The 21,462-nt window shown below is 37.6% G+C and overlaps 1 protein-coding gene across 1 annotated transcript in view; it reads right to left on the reverse strand.

Moving 5' to 3' along the window:
- The window catches only part of LOC120770055 (obscurin), a 120,051-nt gene that overhangs the window by 60,396 nt on the left and 38,193 nt on the right, over window positions 1-21,462 (reverse strand). The window contains exons 9-16 of the mRNA XM_040097174.1: window positions 16,866-17,426; window positions 13,335-14,198; window positions 13,175-13,280; window positions 10,408-10,589; window positions 10,247-10,306; window positions 4,792-4,958; window positions 4,623-4,737; window positions 4,329-4,562 (exon numbers count right to left, since the gene is read on the reverse strand). Coding sequence (XP_039953108.1) covers window positions 4,329-4,562; window positions 4,623-4,737; window positions 4,792-4,958; window positions 10,247-10,306; window positions 10,408-10,589; window positions 13,175-13,280; window positions 13,335-14,198; window positions 16,866-17,426 — 2,289 coding nt within the window. The remainder of the gene's footprint in view (window positions 1-4,328; window positions 4,563-4,622; window positions 4,738-4,791; window positions 4,959-10,246; window positions 10,307-10,407; window positions 10,590-13,174; window positions 13,281-13,334; window positions 14,199-16,865; window positions 17,427-21,462) is intronic.

The raw sequence follows: 21,462 nt of genomic DNA on the forward strand, positions 1-21,462 counted from the left end.
TTTTAAGACAAATGGGTAACTACAATCGATGTTATCGATCAAAAAGTGACAGCAGCTTTTTGTCATCGGTAGTAAAATGCAAAGAGCAAATATTAAATTTTGTTTTGTCGTGAAGACCTCTGTGACGATCAGAAGTCGGTCGTCTTCAGAAGTCAAAAATAAAGACAATGCTGATTTGTTTTTACGATTCCGAGGGTATTGTACACCGAGAGTTCGTTCCACCTTGGTGTTATGAAGCGTCTTTTGTCACGCATTCGTCGTGCTCGACCAAAATACCGTGAGGCAGGGTTCTGGCGGCTGTTGCACGATAGTGCGCCGTGTCATCGGTCGACGCTTGTCACTGATTTTTTGACAAAAAACTCCATATTAACCATTAATCACTCACCCAACTCACCTGATCTGGCACCCTGTGATTTTCACCTATTTGGAAAACTTCATTTGCCCATGAGAGGGCACTGGTTTCAGGACATTTCAGCTATCCCAAAGGCGACGACCGATATTCTCAAGAGCATTCCGAAAAATGACCTTAAACACTCATTTTAAATGCTAATTGACCGGGCTAAACGCTGTATCGAAGCACAAGGAAACTACTTTGAATAAAAAAATATAACTTTTGAAAACTATTATTTTTTTGTTGTTTTTTTAACAGTCCTTTTTCTTTTGCGACAGACCTTGTATGTTCACTTATTTCTCGACAACGGTGAATTTGCCTATTGTCATACCTCAGATATAATTATCGGATAAAGAAAATAATATCCTATAAAGATTCATTCAGAACTTCATATAAATATAAAATTATGTACATACAAGTAGTACATACATATCTACCGGGTTTTCCAATAGGTATGATATGAATCTAAATTATCGTTTCGGCGATTTTTTATAGTCATGATTTGTAATTTTTTTCATTGTATACAGTAATGTTTAGAATTTCATCATGGAAGGATATTAGCAAGAAAAATGTTTACAAATCATTAAATTTCATTATCAAAATAATCGTTCTCTAATTGCAACTTTAAGTGCGCCTTTGCCATTTTATGTGCCTGTGCTCGCTATTCGTCGAATTCTTGAAAATTTTCAAAAATTTTGTTTACATAATGTTCAAGTGTCAATAAGAGAAATAGCCGCTAGAAGTAATGACAATATTGCTGCTGTTCAGGCGGTGTTGCTGAAGACCCCAATTTGAAGATTCCAAGACGTTCTTAAGAATTGAGACTGTCTCAAACCACAACTTAGTGGATTTCGAGAAATGATTTTAGCTTGCATCCGTAAAAAACTGTTCTCACTCAAAAACTGATGCCTGACCGTAAACGTCGTGAATTTACTGATTTTACCTAGGAACAACCTTAGGAAACCTTTTTTAGTGTCGTTACTTGTTTATCGATTTCTGAATCTGTAGTATGGTACATAGTATACAAGTAGCAAGGGGCACCTGTGGGCCTGAAAAAGTGGGCGTATCCCTCCTAAGCCACTTAAGCTACTACAACGAAATTAGCTGAGTACAAATCTTATGAGAATTTGTACCAACAGTGTGAAAATGGATGAAATCGGAGGAAAACACCACTCACTCTCCATATAACGGTACTGTTAAATCAATAACTAAATACGTCAGAGACATTACATTTTACCACCGAGATGGTATGGGAGAGCATTATGAAAGCTGGTGTGAAATTTGGACAATGCACATGACACCGCCCACATTCGGGACCCGAATGACCGATTTCCAAATTAGGTACATGACATTATTTTTATATTCCTATGTCACGTTGTGCAAATGAGCGAAATCGTACAATAACCTTACCTAATTTTCATATAGCACAATTTTAATTCCACTTCTTTACTTTCCAGTACATCAAGAAGCAATTATTACAACGGAATTAAACTTTGCAGGAATAATGCCTTTAGTGTATGTCACCTTATGACCAAAAATTGTTGAAGCCGATCAATACTCCTCTTAGACCCCGTATACCTAACATAAAGATAATCGAACTTCCGGGTGACTTTGTATCGCATATATCGGCCAATATGTGAGTTATGTCAATGAAAAGGAGCTAGCGTGTTTTACTCGTAACAGTGTATCTTGGTGCCTAAAATAAATAAAATTGGGCAAAAACTTGATAACTATAAAATTGTGTACTTGCAACTCATAGTCCTTTCTTCGCTTCCACCATAAGCCATGGTGGAAATAATACATAATTTTGAACTTTTGTGGCAGGAACTCTTCCCAGTTACCCATACCCCCCCAGAAAAAACAGTTCCGGATAGGTATCCTTTATCAAATATAAACGAAATTTTGGACAAACTAGGTAAATATATGTATTTTTCAACACTTTATGTATATTGCCAGTGGATTCCATCTAATTGAGATGCATCCGAAAGATATTAAGGTAAAGCAGCGTTTACAGTAGAAGGAGAGCATTATGAATATCTAAGAATGCGTTTTGGATTGAAATTTGGATCGATGCATATCCAGTATATCAAAGAGTAATGGACAATGTTCTTATGAAACTTATTGGGAAAATCTTGTTTTGTATACGGAGGCTGCTATATGTATTTCTGGCCTAGGCAACACTAAGTGTTGCCTGGTGCAATCTGACATTTCCATTGGAAAGTTTGACATTTTTTAGCATAACATCACTAAGAACGTTTCGTCATTTAATCGTGAATTGTTTTATTTACAGGGAATTAAAAAATTCATCTCGGCCAAAAAATGGAATTAACTCGTGAACATTTTCGTGCGATCATTTTTCACAACTTTCGACGTGGATTATCACGACAAAGAGTGCATCGATGAACTAAAATCTTTGTATGGCTATGAAGCACCATCCTATAGCACTGTGAAAAACTGGTACAACGAATTCAATCGTGGCCGACGCTCGCTCAAAGACGAATTCCGTGAAGGTTGTCCAAAAACAGCCGTTGTGCCAGAAAACATCGATGCCGTACGTGAACTGATAATGCAAGACTTACATGACGGTCTATACCTTCAGATAGAGGCATGCCTATGCATTTCTCCCACCAGCATACATACGATATTGCATGAACACCTGGCCGTAAAAAAGGTTTGTTCTCAAAATTTGACAATCGCTCAAAAAAAGGCTCGTGTGGATTGGTGTAAAGAAATGCTGTAAAAATACGATCGCGGTGCTTTCAAAAGAGCTACAGTTACTTTAGTGACGCAGTACCTAGCCCTGTTCGGCCGAATCGAATTTTTTAAACGCGTTTTTCTCGAAACTACTTTTTTCCACACGGTACCGGCAGTATCTCAAGTTCTATACAACCGATTTACTTGAAATTTTGTGTGAACCTTCTTTATATAATACTTTATCGTTCCTACCCGCATCGTGTCAAAATTTTTGTTTTTAATATTTTAAACAAAATTCAGGAATTTCAAAAAAAAAGCGTAAAAATGATTTTTATTTTCAGGCAGTCGCCATTTTTCAAAAAAAAAATGTTTCGTGTTTCCTGAAATAGGGACTATAACAGCATCCTTACTTATTAAGAATTTCTTTTCATTTTTATTCAGACCCCCAGGAGAGTCTGGATCAATGTCACCAGCCATTTTTTTTTAGACCTGTCTCTCCCCCCCTCTAATTATTTTAATTTTTAATATTTTTTTTGTAAAATTTTTTTTCTGTATTCTTAAGATATCAATAAAAACACCATAAAAAATGGATAGTAAAAATATTAATTGCCTTTTTTTTACGACACTTTAAAAATTACCTGAAATTCATGCTTCTAGAGTAGAATACCCCCTTAAATACCCAATATTATAAATCTGATAACACGTAACAGCGTAAAAATTACTAAAGAATACATTGATACTTTCGAAATGTGTAAAACATTTCTTTGTAATGGCCCTATTCTAAAAAATCCAGACTTCAACCACTAAAATGAATTTAATATTCCAATGATTTTCGAAATTCACCCATTTTCCGAAATGGATTTTTAGACTATCACGCATTCTCGCGAAAAGTTCACTTCTATAATAATAATAATAATTGAAGATTAGAGGAGGATTTTAAACTGCAGGTTCAAAAACTTAATCACGATAGTCAACGAATTTAAAAGGACCGTTGCTTGTTAGAAAATTTTTACTATCACTTTCGGTTTTAGCAACCAACCTAAAATTATCATAATTGCAAAATTACTATGAACTAGTATTCTTAAGTTAAGGTTAAAGACGCTATATTAACAACATAAATTGAATGATTTTCCGAAACAATATCCTGAAACCCTACACCCTTGTTATGTCATGGGACTTATTAAGAATTTACCTAGCTGATTAGTTGAGAACACTACACATTGATTATTTTAATAGTACTTACGTTCATCAAAATTTATGGTATATGAGTACTCCTTAAGTCCGTTTTCAAGATCTTGTACTGATTCTGTTATTATGATATTGCCTTGTTCTTTTAATGGCATTCCATCTTTCAGCCATGTTATTTTCGGTTGAGGGTCAGCGGTGAATACGATAGGAATCGCCAAAGAGTTTCCTTTTTTAGTCGTAATGTCACGTAACCCACTTTTTAAAATAGGTTTGCGATATTCTGCAACACCTGAAAAGGATATATTTTTATAGAAAGACAATATCCTTTAAATGGTACTTTTATATTTACCAGATAGGGATAAAACACCTTGCAGAGACTTTTCGCCACATTTATTTTTAATTACCACTTTATATTCACCAGCGTCGGATAGTTGCAGTTCCTTTATTTCTAACCTGTATTTATCCTGTAAACAAAAGTTAAAAGAAATTTGAAAATTTTTAGAAGAAATAAATCTTACCCCATCAACGATGGTAGCAACACGCTGATCTGCTTGTATTGGCTTGCCATCATGATACCATATGGCTTCCGGTTTGGGAATGCCTTTAGCAATAATCTCATATTTTAATGGCACTGACTCGAAACTATGTTTTTCCAAAATGTCTGCGTGTTGGATCTCAGGAATCGCTAAATATCAATCAAATAATTCAAAGTTACAAACAGTTTCTCATAGAAATGACATACAAATGTGAATAACATATTAAATTTGCATCGATGAAGATGTATTGATATTAGAAATGGTGAGTATTAATCAAAATGGTAACAGTAAATGTGAAGATAATTACGCTAGCTAATGCGCGCACTAATATGTTTAGTATTCGTATTGAGTTTAAGTTGTTAATACCTACAGTACGAAGCTTGCCTTTATATCTCGTATCGTAAATCATAATATCGTAAAGTTTTACATTTTTGCACGAGTATTTTTTAAAACTTTCGACATGGAATAAGTCAGTAACAGTGGTTCGATGAACTTAATTAAATTTTTGGCATTGAAGCTAAATTAAGGACCACTGTTTATAGGTGGTATTTTGAAATCAATCGAGTTCATAGATTGATCCACGACCGAACACTACGCGCTGCATCGAAGTTTTTGAGGAATTGTAACGATTGGTTCAATAATTTTTTTTAAATCGACTCATTCCTATTACTTTCCGGACAAACCCTGTATAGTTGCTGTCTGAACTTTGATGTTTATTAGTCACAACGCTAAATGTTAGGCTAATTAGGCTTGGTACGGGTTGGTTACTAATATTATATTACTATGTTTTAAAATTTAAAACTTTAAGATTTTTTTTTTCATTACATGTCCAAATATTTTTCGCTTATTAAAATTATTAAAGATTAAATAGTTTTATCCAAAGTATTATTTAACAATTCTACCGCTATTCAAAATAACTACAATATAGCAGATGTTTCAAGTGGTACATGAAATCTATGCAAAATATAATATTTGCTAATCAAAAATTTAATAAAAAATCGTTAGCAAACTCAAAGAATGATGTCTAAAATAGTTATCTTACGTCGAACTACCAGCTCAATATTTTTTACGCCAGCTTGGACTATGAATAGTCCAAAATATTAGTTTTTTAAATGCAAATGTTAAAAACATGTCTTGGTTATATGTAAGTTTAGTCGTTTTAAGAAGTAACTACAAGTTGTAACTGCTTAAGGAATTTTTTAATTTAATTTTAATCCCTTTTTAATTTTATTCATTGTTTTCAATTATTTGAAGAATTAGAAAAAAGATGTATTATGAATTCAAAATTTCTCACTGCGTTTTTATACTTTAACGACCAGTTGCTACACAGTATTACCACTTAAGGGGTCAGTAGGGAAAACCTTTTTCAAATTTTTTTTTGCATGTTCTGTTCCTTTATACCCTTAGAATTAACTACTAACTACTTGAACTACTCAACCCATTTTCCTTATTTTTAAAATGTTCACAAAACGCCTGGGAGAGAAAATGAGAGAGTGTTTTACACGTAACAGTGTATCTTTGTGTCTAAAATAGTTAAATTTGAGCGAAAAATTGGCCTAGCCCTATATAACTAATATCAGGATTTTCGAACATCCGGATGACTTTGTTCTATAGATATTACTTGTACACCTTAAATATTTCCCTGGCTTTGATTCTTGCTAGTTGCAAGAGTATAAAGTGTTCGGTAGCATCCGAACTTAGGCCTTCCTTACTTGTTTTAGTTGCGATCGCAATAACAATATAGCAATATAAAATCACAGTGTATAAATAAGTGAAATTGCAGATGTTGAAATAACGCAATATCGCTCATCACTACCATGAAGACAGGAGCTAAGCTTCAGGACCGGAGCTGCAACTAAGCCTAGCTCCAGAGAAGCAACAATATCAGCGGCAGACGCAACCAAGCCGAGTAACAAGGGTCTGGCTAGATCATTGGCAATGCATCCCAAGAACGATCTATCTTTGCGATGAAGGGCTCAGAGCACATTGAAAATGAGTATAAGGTATGCTGAAACACGAGAAGTTGGAAATGCTACTAAGCAATCCGAGGCCCAGCCGATGTTGTCAAAGTTAGGGAGGTGTATTCCGGAACAAGGCTAGTAGCGTTGTATAGGAAAGGTTTTCGAAGGCCCCATGGCAGAATATGCCGTGGTGACGAAAAAGGCCACGATGATCAAATTGTTATTGACGAAGAAATCCATTTAACCAAACAACGCACGTTATACACAAGGAAGGTTTGTCGTCAAGAAGCTGCAATCACAATAGATAGCCGAATGATTTTCTACTTGATTTACACTCCAGCTGTCTGAAAACACTCATCACTAATTCGGTATAAGAGAACTGTGGTACGGAATTTCAAGCTCCTTACGTACAGTTGCAAACGAAACTTTTGGTTTTCGGAAAGTGCAAAAGAACAGCTGGTACGATGAGGAGTGCTGTGTCGCAGTGAAAAGAAAGCAGAGTGCCTACCATGCAACGGTGCAATCGACCACAACACGTGTGGGATGTCATAGATACCGAGAGTTGAACAGGGAGGCGATACAAGTAAGGTCCTCTCTCGACGAGGAAGGTCCTAAATCGGCAAGTCACTCATCATCCTCGTCCTGCTATTTGGAGCAACATCTGAAGAGTCGATGTTACGAGTTTTCCAGAAATAAGTTCTGCGGAAGATTTATAGTCCTTTGCGCATTGTCAACGGCGAATACTGCAGCCGATGGAACGATGAGCTGTTCGAGATATACGACACATTTACATAGTTCAGGGATTAAGCGACAGCGACTACGCTGGCTAGGTCATGTCCTCCGAATGGACGAAAACACTCCAGCTCTGATAGTATTCGACGCGGTACCCGCCGGGGGAAGCAGAGGAAGAGGAAGACCTCCACTCCGTTGGAAGCACCAGGTGGAGAAAGACCTGGGTTCGCTTGGAATATCCGATTGGCGCCACGTAGCGAAAAGAAGAAACGACTGGCGCGCTGTTGTTAACTCGGCTATAATCGCGTAAGCGGTGTCCAAGCCAATAAAGAAGAATATTCATACATGTTATTTTAGTATAGATGTGTTTTCTCCATGTGAGTCTTCTAACTAGATGAATACCAAGATATGTTACTTTGTTCGCTTAAGCTACTAAAATATTGTTTATTTTTACTGCCGGGCACATTTTTGGTCTAAACGAAAATGTAACGTGCTTACACTTCTGTTCATTCACATTTATAATCCAGTTCGCTAGCTATTCTTCGACAGAACTTAAGTGCTCCGCTAATATTCTTGATGCTAAAATGTGGCAATTGTTGCAGCTCACTATAGCTGTGTCATCCGCAAAAGTTGAAGTTAATAAATTGTTAGCTGTTGGAAGATCTGCTGTATATGTGATGTATAGAGTTGAGACTAAAATGCTGCCCTGTGGTACACCAGCCCTTATCTGTTCTTCATCAGATATGAAATCTCCCACTTTTACCATAAATTGTCTATTTTTTAAATAAGGCTCCAATGTTTTATACACTTCTAAAGGTAGAATGTTTTTAGTCTTAAATAAAAAGCCTTCGTGCCACATTCCAGTGGATTCCCTGTGCTCAAATGCTTTCCTTATTTCGTTAGTAATTCTATTTACATATTACATATTATTTATAAAGCATTATTTTCGTGGAGGAAAGGAGACATCTTTGATAGTAAATACTTTAGAAAGACGTGGTAGAAGACTGATTGGTCTGTATGAAGACGGCAGTGTTAAGTCTTTCCCAGGTTTATCTATCAAGATAATCTGCGACTTTTTCCATGAAATTGGATAGTATCCGAAACTAAGAATTGCATTGAAGAGCAAAGAGAGCGTCTCTAAAGCAATACTTTGCAACTCAATTAACATTTGTGGGGAAATATTATCATGCTCCGCCGACTTTTTTTAATTAAGTTATTTTATGATTCCAATAATTTCAGAAGGTGAAGTTTTAAAAGACTCGAGCGACTCTTCAGCTGTGTTGGGAAAGATTGATAGCTTAAAGTTGTTCTTTGACAAATTAGGTTGAAATACCTTTTCTGGGTGATTTGCAAAACAATTAGCCGTTTCCTCGTCACTTCGAGCCCAATTTCCACCGAAGTCTAGTATAGGCATGTTTGAGTCAGTTGGTAGCTTCATGGACTTTAGGGCTTTCTAAAGGGAATTTTGCTTGTTGGAATTTGGGCACAGCTTTTTTATATATATTTCGGTGTTGAATTCTTCCTCACGTTTAAGTGTTTTTATAATTTACGTACAGCAGATTTCAATTGAAGCTGAGTGGAAGGGGAGCGATTCACGTCTGGCAAGCCTTTTTTCATTTACAAGATTTCCTATTTCTCTATTATTGATTTTTATGGAACCACACGGCTTATAGTTTTTGTTTGGTGTTGGTAAGACGACTGCGCTAGTTATTATAACATTGAATTCTCTTAAGTTTTCGTCAATATCTCTTCCTGTATTTATTTTGTGCTCAATATTAATGTTGCTACTCACGTATTTTTTATATTGTAGCCAATTCGTTTTATAAAACGTTAGACCCACTTTTGTTTTAATGAATATGGGTTGTTCACATAACTTTATTAGTACAGGAGAGTGATCAGAATATAGATCAGTACATGTATGTACATACTATCAGCTGTTATGTGCGATTTATCTATTTTTTTGATTACAGTAAAATCAATTAAATCTGGTATTTTGTTACGATCACTAGGCCAATACGTCGGCTTACCAGGAGATATTATGTCAAGGTTATTGTCCCTATTTATAATAGTGTAATACAGCTGTCGTCCATTTGGATTAATTAGTCGTGAGCAACAATACTTGTGTTTTGCATTGTAATCTCCACCTGCTAGAAACCTATGACCTAGCTTTCCAAAAAACTCTTTAAATTGGTTGTCTGTGATTTTAAACCGAGGTGGGCAGTATTTAGCCGCCAAGTTTAAGTCTCCGCAGCGATTTTTTATAGATATTGTTGTAGCTTGTAACTGCGCTGTAGCATGAGCGCAACAAACTGTTACGAGGATTGGAAAAAACCTTATCACAAGTGTATTGGGCCAAAGGGGGAATACTTCGAGGGGTCGACATAGATTTTGAAGACTTAAATAAGAATTTTATAATTACGAACAAAGTTTTACTTTTTTACTCGTCGTATTAACTACCCAGAACAGTTTCATCGTCACCTGCTTAATCTTATCTTCTTATGTGTTTATCAATATATATTTTAGAGCTTAAGACAGACTAAGAAGGCTTACTTCATGTGTTAATGTTTTAGTAGTTATATAGATATATCTAAATTAAAACAATAATTTGGCATAAGTAAAATGCGTATTTTGTACGAATCGACTCATACAAATACTTTTCTATGGTAATTGTGAAGTTAGTTTTCAATACTAAATAAGAGCTGAAGTAGGTAAGTTAGTTTTCGAAATTTTTGTATTATGTTTACCACCGTTTTCAATGTTTTGTATATTGTGTCCATCGACTTCCTCTTTTCTCTTTAGTTCATCTGGTAATGTATAAGGTTTGAAATGCAATGAGTTATGTTTTCAAGTGTACATATAAGTTTAATGAAATTGTCAAACAATACATATTTCTGAACATACTTACTTAAAACAATCACCTTGCATTGCGATTGACTTTCGCCAATAGCGTTTAGAGCCCTCACTTCGTAGGTACCGGCATCAGTTGGTTTACAAACTGTGAGTGATAAGGTATAATCCTCTGTGCGGTATGAGTCCCGAGAAATTTTTACTCTAGCATCGGCACTTATTTCCTGTCCATCTTTAAACCTATCATGATTTAACAAAAATAAATATATTTAATTTAAAAATTAAAACAGAAAGAACAAGAAGACAATAGAATCAGTCCATTCGTATAACTTATGGATGATATCCTTATAATTCATACATGTGATATTGAACTCGTGTCATGGCAATGAACTGCTGCTAATAGTGTAAGCTTAATTGTACCCTGCCTAATCATAAGATTTAATAGTTCCTTACTACAGCTTTAGTTTTACGGATGATATTTGGGGTAATTCACGACGGGTTTTCAACCAGTTCTTAAAAACTTATTCAGGAACCCTTTCGTTTCAATAAAAGTTTGAGCGCCCAAATCGTTGCAACCATTTCTTCACAAGGCCCAATCAAACCTACTGAATCGAATACGTTCCATCGGTCAGAAAAGTATACTCATTACGAAGCTCTTTAATAGCAATCTTCCTCTACGTAATCGTTAAAAGTTATAGCGACGATCAGATGCACATTCAGTTATAGAGTAAAATTTTTCAAACATAGATTCTACTAGTAAAAGAACTTTCGAGCGGGGAACTCTTTAAAATTCTAAAACTTACTAATGGGTTCAGTGAAATGAATTTCTGAAAATAGACTTGAAATATTCAGCGCCAGTTTTTGTAAATTGACACTATTGTCAAACAATACCCATCCAAACACTGTATTTTATGCCATTAGTATACGCCGTTCATATTATTAAGTTCAGGTCTAACATCGACTTGGACCACTATCTTGCTGCAGCCAAGATTCGCACCCAACAAAAAACACAAGGAAGGTTCGACGTCGAAAAGCTGCAATCACAACAGATAGCCGAACGATTTTCTACTCGACTTGCATTGCTGCTCTCTGAGAGCACTCGTCAACAACTCGGTATAAGGGAACTGGGGGACGGCATTTCAAGGCATTAGGTACAGCTGCTACCGAAATCATTCGCTTTCGGAAAATGCAAAAAAAAAAAACAGCTGGTACGACGAGGCTTACCAGTTGCAGCGGAGAGAAAACAGGGCTACCTCGCAACGTTACGATCGACCACAAAACGTGCGGGATGGGATAAACACCGAGAATTGAAGAGGAAAGCGAGAGACATTTGCAGACAAAATGATAAGCTGCCGACAAGGGTAATGCTCGAAAATTCTACGAAAAAATGCGGCGGCTAACAGAAGGTTTCAAGACCGGAGCATACTCTTGTAGAATCCCCAAAGATGATCTAGTGACCGATGCCCAGAGCATACTTAAATTATGTAGGGAACACTTCTCCAGCCTGCTGATTGGCACTGAAATTATAACGCCAGGAAAAGGCGAACTCGATTCCCTAATCGATGACGATGGAGTAGACGTTCCGAACATGAAGAAGTTCGAATAGCAATTACCCGTCTGAAGGACAACAAAGCAGCGAGGGCTGATGGAGCCGAGCTATTCAAACACGGCGACGAAGAACTGATAAGGAGCATGCAGCTTCTTTGTAAAATATGGTCGGACGAAAGCATGCCCAACGATTAGAATTTAAGTGTGCTCTGCCCAATCCATAAGAAAGGATACCCCACAATCTGCGCCAACTACCGTGGGATAAAGCCTCCTCAACATCACGTATAAGGTTCTATCGAGCGTATTGTGTGAAAGATTAAAGCCCACCGTCAACAAACTGATTGTACCTTACCAGTGTGGCTTTAGACCTGGAAAATCAACAACCGACCAGATATTCACCATGCGCCCAATCTTTGAAAAGACCCGTAAAAGGAGAATCGACACACACCACCTCTTCGTTGATTTCAAAGCTGCTTTTAACAGCACAAAAAGAAGCTGCCTTTATGCCGCAATGTCTGAATTTGGTGCCGTTAGTTCTGCTCTCTCCAGACTGGACAAGGAAGCAAAGCAAGTGGCGAGGGCAGGGCGAAATATCTCCTGTCAAACAATCGTAGTAATCACGGCTTGACTCTCATGTCACTGTTGCCAGTCATAACTTTGAAGACGTAGATACTTTCGTCTATCTTGGAACCAGTGTAAACACCACCAACAATGGCAGCCGGGAAATCCAATGCAGGATAACTCTTGCCAACAGGTGCTACTTCGGACTGAGTAGGCAATTGAAAAGTAAAGTCCTCTCTCGACGAACAAAAGCCAAACTCTATAAGTCGCTCATAATTCCCGTCCTGCTATATGGTGCAGAGGCTTGGACGATGTCAACAACGGATGAGTCGACGTTGCGAGTTTTGGCCACGGCGAATACCGTATTCGATGGAACGATGAGCTGTATGAGATATATGACGACATTGACATAGTTCAGCGAATTAAAAGACAGCGGTTACGCTGGCTAGGTCATGTTGGCCGAATGGACGAAAACACTCCAGCTCTGAAAGTATTCGATGCAGTACCCGCCGGGGGAAGCAGGGGAAGAGGAAGACCTCTACTCCGTTGGAAGGACCAGGTGGAGAAGGACCTGGGTTCACTTGGCATTGCCAATTGGAGCCACGTAGCGAAATGAAGTAACGACTGGCGCGCTGTTGTTAACTCGGCTATAATCGCGTAAGCGGTGTCTACGCCAATTAAGAAGAAGAAGAATTAACATATTACTATAGACTTACCATTGTACAGTTGGCTCAGGCATTGCATATATATCAGTTTCCAGCGTTAGAGTTCCATTTGCTTGTACTTCTGTATCTTTTAATTGTTTTCTAATTTTCGGTTTGCCTATAAATAATAAAAATTAGTTTCAAATTACATATTTGAGTTCACGTATATTACAGTTTACTGTCACAATACATTCGTTTTCAACATTTCCATAATCGTTCATGATTTTACAGCAATATGTGCCATGCATTGATGTATTGACTTCTTTAAGCACTAATTTATATGAGTTATTCTCCTCAATGCGACGAAAATCTTTTCTTTTCTCATCGATCTCGATACCATCTATATACCATTTGATTTTGGGCTCAGGGTAGGCGTTGAGTTGAACTTCTAGTTCTACGTTACAATCACCTTCCGTTATAGTAATATTTGACAATTTCTTTGTAAGTTCAGGGGCACATTTTATTAACAATTTCGTCTCGCTTGATGCTGAACCATACTCATTCTCAGCTTTTACTGTATATATAGCACAATCAACGCGAGACACGTCCTTTATTTTCAGCGTATATTCATTTCCGTCGGCGACAGTAGTGTATTTTTTGTTATTGGAAACATCAATTTCATTCCCATCTTGATACCATCGCACTTTGGCTGCTGGGAACGCGTCAATTTTAACACTCATAATGACTGTCTCCTTTTCACCATATACATATTCCTCCTCTAAAGGTTTTACAATTATAGGTTTGGAGTTAACTATACAGTTCCAGAATTCAGAAGATTGGTTCAAATCATTCGTAGCTCTTATGGAATAGTTTCCGCTTTGACTTAACTTAATATTCGAAATTTCTAATATATATGTTTCTGTGCTTTTTCCTATAGAATTACTTGAAATTTTCACGTTCTTTTCGTGGGAAATATCCTTGCCATTATTTGTTATATTAATAAGTGGTTTGGGAAAGCCTTCAACTTCCACTTCTATTCTAATTGTTTCTTCAGCGAAACAGGTTACGTCATTTACTTTTTTTATTTTAGGTCCCGCTGAAACACATTAAAGAAATTTGTTAATGTACTGATTGTATATTAGTGAGAATTAAATGTCTGCGCATAAAAAGTATATTTTTACGTTGATGTGAAATTGAACCAAATGTGAGACCATTCCAGATACATTTTTACTGTTTAATTTGATTTAAAAATCTGAAATTGGGAAATTATATCACGATTTCGAAAATTTTTGGGTATTTTAGACTTAATACCTTAAGTTTTATACCGTTAACCAGAAGCTCGGAATTATTTACATTAGGGATATAGGGTTTGGACCAAGGTACAGGCCACTTCATTTCATTAAACTGTCACACATTGAGCAAAATAAACGGGTTTAGATGAAAAAGTTATATGGGGGCATCCGATATACTGCCATCGGAAAATACACTCTTTGATTTAAGATAACTCATATAATGTCTGTTACATGCGGTATAAAGTGAATTAGATGTTCGAAAGTCGCACTATTGATTGAATTCAACCTATTTTTGATAAACGAGCGTACTATTTACCAGCAACGGATTTTTGTCATAGAAATTTTATCATATAATTCCAGGATTGACTGATACTGATAAAAGTTCGCAATAGCAACTGCAGTCCATACACTATATTCGCAATTTAGGCGCTATAACAGTTGTAATGTAATTTTGGCAATTGTTGGTCATAAGGTGGGGCACCTTAATGCCACTATTCGTGCAAACTTTTATCCCGAAATATTCATTAGTTCTTAATTTGCAAACTGGAAAGTAAAAGAATCAGATAGAATTTTAAATTGTGTTTTTATGAGAAGAAGGCGTAGGCACTGCGTCATAGGAATATCAGGATCACATTATTTGTCAAATGTGGTTGAAATTAGTTGAGCAGCACTTGATACCGGCTGCTATAAAGCTTTTTCGTACCACCTCGGGTGCAATTTTAAGCGTCTCTAACGCTTCTCTCGAAACATCTAATTGTGGATCTTTGTTATAGCGCTTTATAGTTTTTATTGCGTTTTCTGGACGTTTCATGGTCCGATTCCGCCATGCAACACCAACCCCTCTTGGTTGCCAAGGACTACGTCTACCAAGTTTCCACAAGATATCTCAATATATATTCATGGACGGACAGACAGACAGTCGCTCGGAATTCAACTTGTCCTATTATTCTGATCAAGTATTTATGTGTAACCCTATATATAAACCAAAACTATGTATCGTATCCATTCCTCTATATAACCTCTTTTAATCCATTTGGCATTGAAAATACTTTTTTTTTTGTTCGCTCCGTAGACATTTCTTCCCATTCTGTGAGCATTGCTTCTTACAGATTTTAGATGTTATTTTGTATTTTCGGATAACACGTTCCTAATCTGCTCACAAATACTCTATTGCATTAGGGTGGTAACTATAACTTTTAAGGTGTTGTTCTTCCCATACTTTACACAATTTCACGTATTTTTCACAAACAAAGACAAGATGAAGTATGCTTCTAAAGTACTCAGACTAACATAAATTGCTGTTTACAGCTCAGAACTCCAATGATAATGGGACTTTTGCAAAGCCTGCTAGAAACCAAATTTTATTCAAATGTTTTAATTTATGTATTTCGATTTTAAACATAACTCCGTCAGGATCGTGAAGGACCTCTCCGAACCGTTCGATACCAAACAAGGTTTCAGAGAAGGCGACTCTCTTTCATTTGACTTATTCAATCTGGGTCTGGTAGTGAACAAGGACAAGATACAATATCTCCTGTCATCAAACAAACAGCCGTCTCACTCGCGACTTGGCTCTCACATCACTGTTGACAGTCATAACTTCGAAGCCGTAACGCATTTCGTCTACTTTGGAACCAGTATTAACTGGAACAACAATGTTAGCCGCGGAATCCAACGCAGAAAACCCTTGCCAACAGGTGTTACTTCGGACTGAATAGGCAATTGAGAAGTAGGGGACTTTACTTCGACGAACAAAAACAAAACTCTATAAGTCACTCATTATTCCTATTCTGCCATATGGCACAGAGACATGAACGATGGCAACATCTGATGAGTCGATGTTACGAGTTTTCGAAAGTAAGGTTCTGCGGAAAATATATCGCCCTTTGCGAATTAGCCATGACGAATCGCATCACATCGCATTCAAGGGAATGATGAGCTGTGTGAGATATACGACGACTTATTTTTCCGAGTACCAAACGAAAAAAAAAAAATTTTTTTTTTGAATCACTCTAATGTACATACATACAACTTATTGAGGGCGGAACCACACCCACTTTTTCAAAATTTCGTACCTAAATGTGTTCCTTGCGACTGCGATACTGTTTTATATCTAAAGTTAGTGCTTAATTATGGCTCTTTATAGGATTTCGGTTAACGGCTTTTGTGGTCGTGGCAGTAGTCCGATTACGCCCGTCTACGAATTCGTCAATTTTTTGTACCAATGACCCCGCATATCAAGTTTCATCAACATATTTACTCAAGTTACAGCTTGCACGGGCGGACAGACAGAGGGTCAACCGGATTTCAACTTTCCTTGTCATCCTTATCATTTATTTATATTTAACCGTATATCTATCTCGCTTAATTTAGGTGATACGTACAACCGTTAAGTGAACTAAACTTTATATACTCTCTAGCAACATGTTGCAGTAGTAAAAAAATAAGACATACATATGTATATTACATACCTTTTACAACCAGGCTTATAGATGACTCATCTTCCCCTAGTTCGTTCTTTGCATGGATGGTATATTCCCCTGCGTCTTCTGTAGTAATATTTTTAATGACTAAGGACATGCTTTCCTCATCGGCATATAAAATTTTGTGTTTTTCGCCTACTTCAATAATTTCACCGTCATGCTTCCACTCAACTCCTGGTTTAGGAAAGCCTTTGCACTGTAATTCTAGAATTGCTGTACCTCCTATTGTTGTATTAGCTTCACGATGTTCGATAACCAAGACTGGCTTTTCTGGTTCTTTGTGTAGTGTTTGTATAGCACCTTGAACAGTTAGTTCCGCACTACATGATATGTTGCCTGTCGTAGTTTGAGCTACGCATGTATAAATTCCTGCATCCTCTGGCTTAACATGTTGAAATACTAGAGCTAGAGAGTCTTCGTCTTCGCCGAACAAAACCTTAAATCGTTCTTCTGGGTCAAATTCAACGCCATTACGTTTCCAAGTGAATGTAGACTTTTCTCCGGCTGGAAGGATTTGCCCACTTAAGGACCCAAAGGGGTTTTTATCCTCTGTTAGACGAAAATAATAAAATGAAATGCAAATTAAAAATACATTTTTTGTTTTATAAACATAACATGTGGAAATATTAATTAATATAAAATGTAATTTTCGACCAACGCAGCAAGGATCATATAAAAAGTGGTTAATCACGAATAAATTTCGCAAGATATTCAAATCTCACCTCGTTTCTATGGAAAACATTGGAAAGGCTGACGGGCCTGTGCACTAGAGGCTGAATTCCAGGAAATAGCATTTCTGGGCCTCAGCATGCCCTTTGCAAAAGCTGGTCGGCCGACACGGCTTTCCATTCTGTAGTGTCATCGTTGAAAGGAGCCCTTATTTATAAGTCCGGGAGGAAGATACCCTTCTCAATATCAAGGGGACCTTAAATAACGTACGAGCGAATTTGGTTAATGAAGTTCCTAATGAATATGATATCAAGGAAATTTTCAAACAAATCATCCACAATATCGTTAGCGGCAGAGCCGTTGTGACATATGCAGTAGTTCACGTGCACTTTGGAAGGTTCTCTGCCATAGCTTTGCATGCTAGTGGTGAATAACCTATTGCAGGAACGCGTAGAACAATGTGTTTGGAGCACATGTAGTGTATTGAAGCAGAATTAACAGAAATGAGATAGACAGATAGATAAAGGCCTTGCTACTCCCAACATTCACCTTCTACCTAAGTCTAGCAGACCACCAGTCTGGTTTCCGCAAAGTGCACTAAGCATCATAAACGCTCAGATAGCTGAATGAGAGTACTATACACGTAGCGTTCCCTTGTCAAAATTATTTGGCACAGTTAACCGCACAACGCTACTTGAGGACATTGAGCAATCCAAGCTCTCTCCACGGTTGAAGAGGTGGACAATGAATTAAATTATGAATAAAAGACACTTTATATTTTTATTGAGATAACTCACATATGTATTGGCCGGTATATGCGGTACAAAGTCACCTCGAAGTTCTAAAATCTTTATAATGGGTTGTCAAAAAAGTCTTGCGGTATTTTTATTGAATTTTTTTTTATTGAAATTGAAATGAATTCTTGATGACTCATGCCCAGCTCTTGACCGATGCTACGGCTGCTACTATGCCGGTCTCTTTCGACCAATTCAGCGATTTTAACGCAATTTTCGACGACAGGCCTTCCGGAGCGTGGCGCATCTTCGACCACCTCTACACCAGAACGAAAACATTGAAACCATCGTTGTGCGGTGGAAATGGAAACTGTATCGGGTCCATAAACTGCACAAATTTTATTGGCGGCTTAAGATGCATTTTTGCCTTTATCGTAGTAGTACTGTAAAATATGCCGTATTTTCTCTTTATTTTGCTCCATGTTTGCGACGCTATAACTCACGAACGACTTAAAAGAAACGACAATCAAGCAAACACGTGTTAGCGCGTGAAATAAGCTTTCCAAAAAGGTATAGCATGACCCGCGACGAATAAAACTAGAATTACGCGCTTTCAGCGCCAACTACCGAAAATACCGCAAGACTTTTTTGACAAACTATTATTAAGTATATGGGGGGTATAACTACGAGTATGTAGTAAAAGGGAAGAATTGGTCCCATTCAACCCATTTTTGACATTATTACAATTAAAAATTGTGCTATTTGTCCGATTGCGCCCATCTACGAACTCGAAATTGGTTTGTACTAAGGTATCGGCATGCCAAGTTATCAAGGGGATCGAGATATCTCAATTTTTGCTCAAGTTACAGCTTGCACGGACTGACAGACAGACATTTAACCGGATTTCAACTTTTCTCGTCATCTTAATCATGTATATATACATAACCCTATATCTATCTCGCTTAGTTTTAAGTGATACATACAACCGTACAAAGAAACCGTTCAAGTTTAATCGGGAATATTTATTATCATTCGAATTAACATTCTTTGACATTTATTTTTTGAAGATTATCTCTTTCAAATGATGGCTACGGCTACGTCTCTGATGGTCCCTCCTTTGAGACTCGTTCGAGCATTTCGACTGGTAACTGGCGAATGACACGCGAGTTGTAGTTATTGAACTCGTGTTCAATACTAAATTTTTAAATTTTTGTTAAATTTAAGTTTAACTCGTTGACCGGTGAATACTGAACTTTAGTTCAAATATTCTTATTAATACTAAACTTCGGTTTAGTGAATCGGGAATTGAAAAAGTCTTCTTGTCGGATTAACCGTCAAAATTCTTCAGTCAGTTTATTTAGAAATTATACTTAAGCTAGGTTTTACTTTCTATTACAAGCTTTTCTTTCTTTATCTTTTTTTTTATTTGTTATATTGGCGCAACCACTTGTATTGCGACAATATTTGTCAAATGGCCTACTTCTTAAAATGGCATGAATCTCTTCAAGTTGCTCTTCGTCCCAAATGTGGCAACTTTGCCCACTGAGCCAGAAATGGGCCTCATTTCTCAACAAAATTTGGTTTGAAGACGTCGGTTCTACTTGGAACTTTTCAAAAGCGATTGGGAAGGTCAAGTGACTTCAGTTCTTACACAAGCTGTATTTTGTACGCTTGCGATTTAAGATTTCAACGTAAAATGCGCAAAGTCTCCAGTAGCTCTTCACGGTCTTCGTGTGCACGCTCAGCTGCTGCTATTTTCTTCACTGTGTGCTGAACATGGTCTATTCGGCCAGCCACAAGCATTGAGGTTCTTGTAAGCGGTATGCAAAACAGTTAAACTTAATGATTCTGGGGTATTTCGTCTGGCAGTTTAAAACAATAATTTCCAATAATAAAAACAGATAAAAAATTGTACACTGTATCAAGAAATATTGTAAAGTTTAATATACAATGTTAAAAATAGATGTGAAATTGTGGAGGATATCAGTGGGGATCTTGGCTCCGTTAGGCATCAAAACATCTTCTACAAGAAATAAGCTCCAAACAATCGATGGGACTATCTAAAGTAACGATTTTTCATTTTCGTCTTGCTATCGATAGTTACTATGAATTTGACTGTCGATGGTTTATGCCTTAACTAGACTTACCATGGAGTCATGTGTAGAAGTTCACGCAAGTGAGGAAAGTTCTCTGATCGCCATTCACTTGGGAGTGGCCAGAAGCGATTCTTTTACACATGGCTCAAGCAGCTCACTAGTTCCGGTCTTTAACCAAGTATCCTCTGGGTAGCCTAAGAACATCCGTTCGAAGGCGAGCTAAAGTGAGAAGGCGAAACATCCCCTACATAGGGTTGTGCGCTGGGTTTGGGACCCGCCACGTAAAAAGCTTACCCCAATGAAAAACCAACAGCAGCCTCGGATGGGAGACCACCCATTTGATGACGACCATGGCAAACGAAATAAGGACTACGAATTAAGGGCATGCACCTGGAATGTCCGGACCCTTAATTGGGAAGGTGCCGCTGCCCAGCTGGTTGATGTCCTCGTAAAAACAAAGGCTGACATCACCGCCGTCCAAGAAATGCGATGGACGGGACAAGAACAGAGACGAGTAGGTCCTTGTGATATTTACTACAGTGACCATATAAAGGAGCGCAAGTTTGGTGTAGGATTCGTGGTGGGAAAGAGACTCCGTCGCCGAGTCCTATCATTCACTGCGGTGAATGAACGTCTAGCCACAATTCGCATCAAAGCGAGGTTCTTCAACATATCGCTGATCTGCGCCCACGCCCCGACGGAAGAGAAGGACGATGTGACCAAAGATGCCTTCTATGAGTGCTTGGAGCGCGCTTATGAAGGCTGCCCCCGCCACGATGTCAAAATCGTGCTTGGCGACTTTAACGCCAGGGTGGGCAAAGAAGGTATATTTGGCACTACGGTCGGTAAATTCAGCCTCCATGACGAATCAACCCCAAATGGGTTGAGGCTGATTGACTTCGCCGGGGCCCGAAATATGGTTATCTGTAGTACTAGATTCCAGCATAAGAAGATTCATCAAGCTACCTGGCTGTCTCTGGATCGAAAAACTACCAACCAGATCGATCATGTTGTGATAGACGGAAGACACGTCTCCAGTGTTTTAGATGTGCGTGCGCTCCGAGGTCCTAACATCGACTCGGACCT

Source organism: Bactrocera tryoni, chromosome 3 (assembly GCF_016617805.1).
Source record: "Bactrocera tryoni isolate S06 chromosome 3, CSIRO_BtryS06_freeze2, whole genome shotgun sequence".
NCBI lineage: Eukaryota > Metazoa > Arthropoda > Insecta > Diptera > Tephritidae > Bactrocera > Bactrocera tryoni.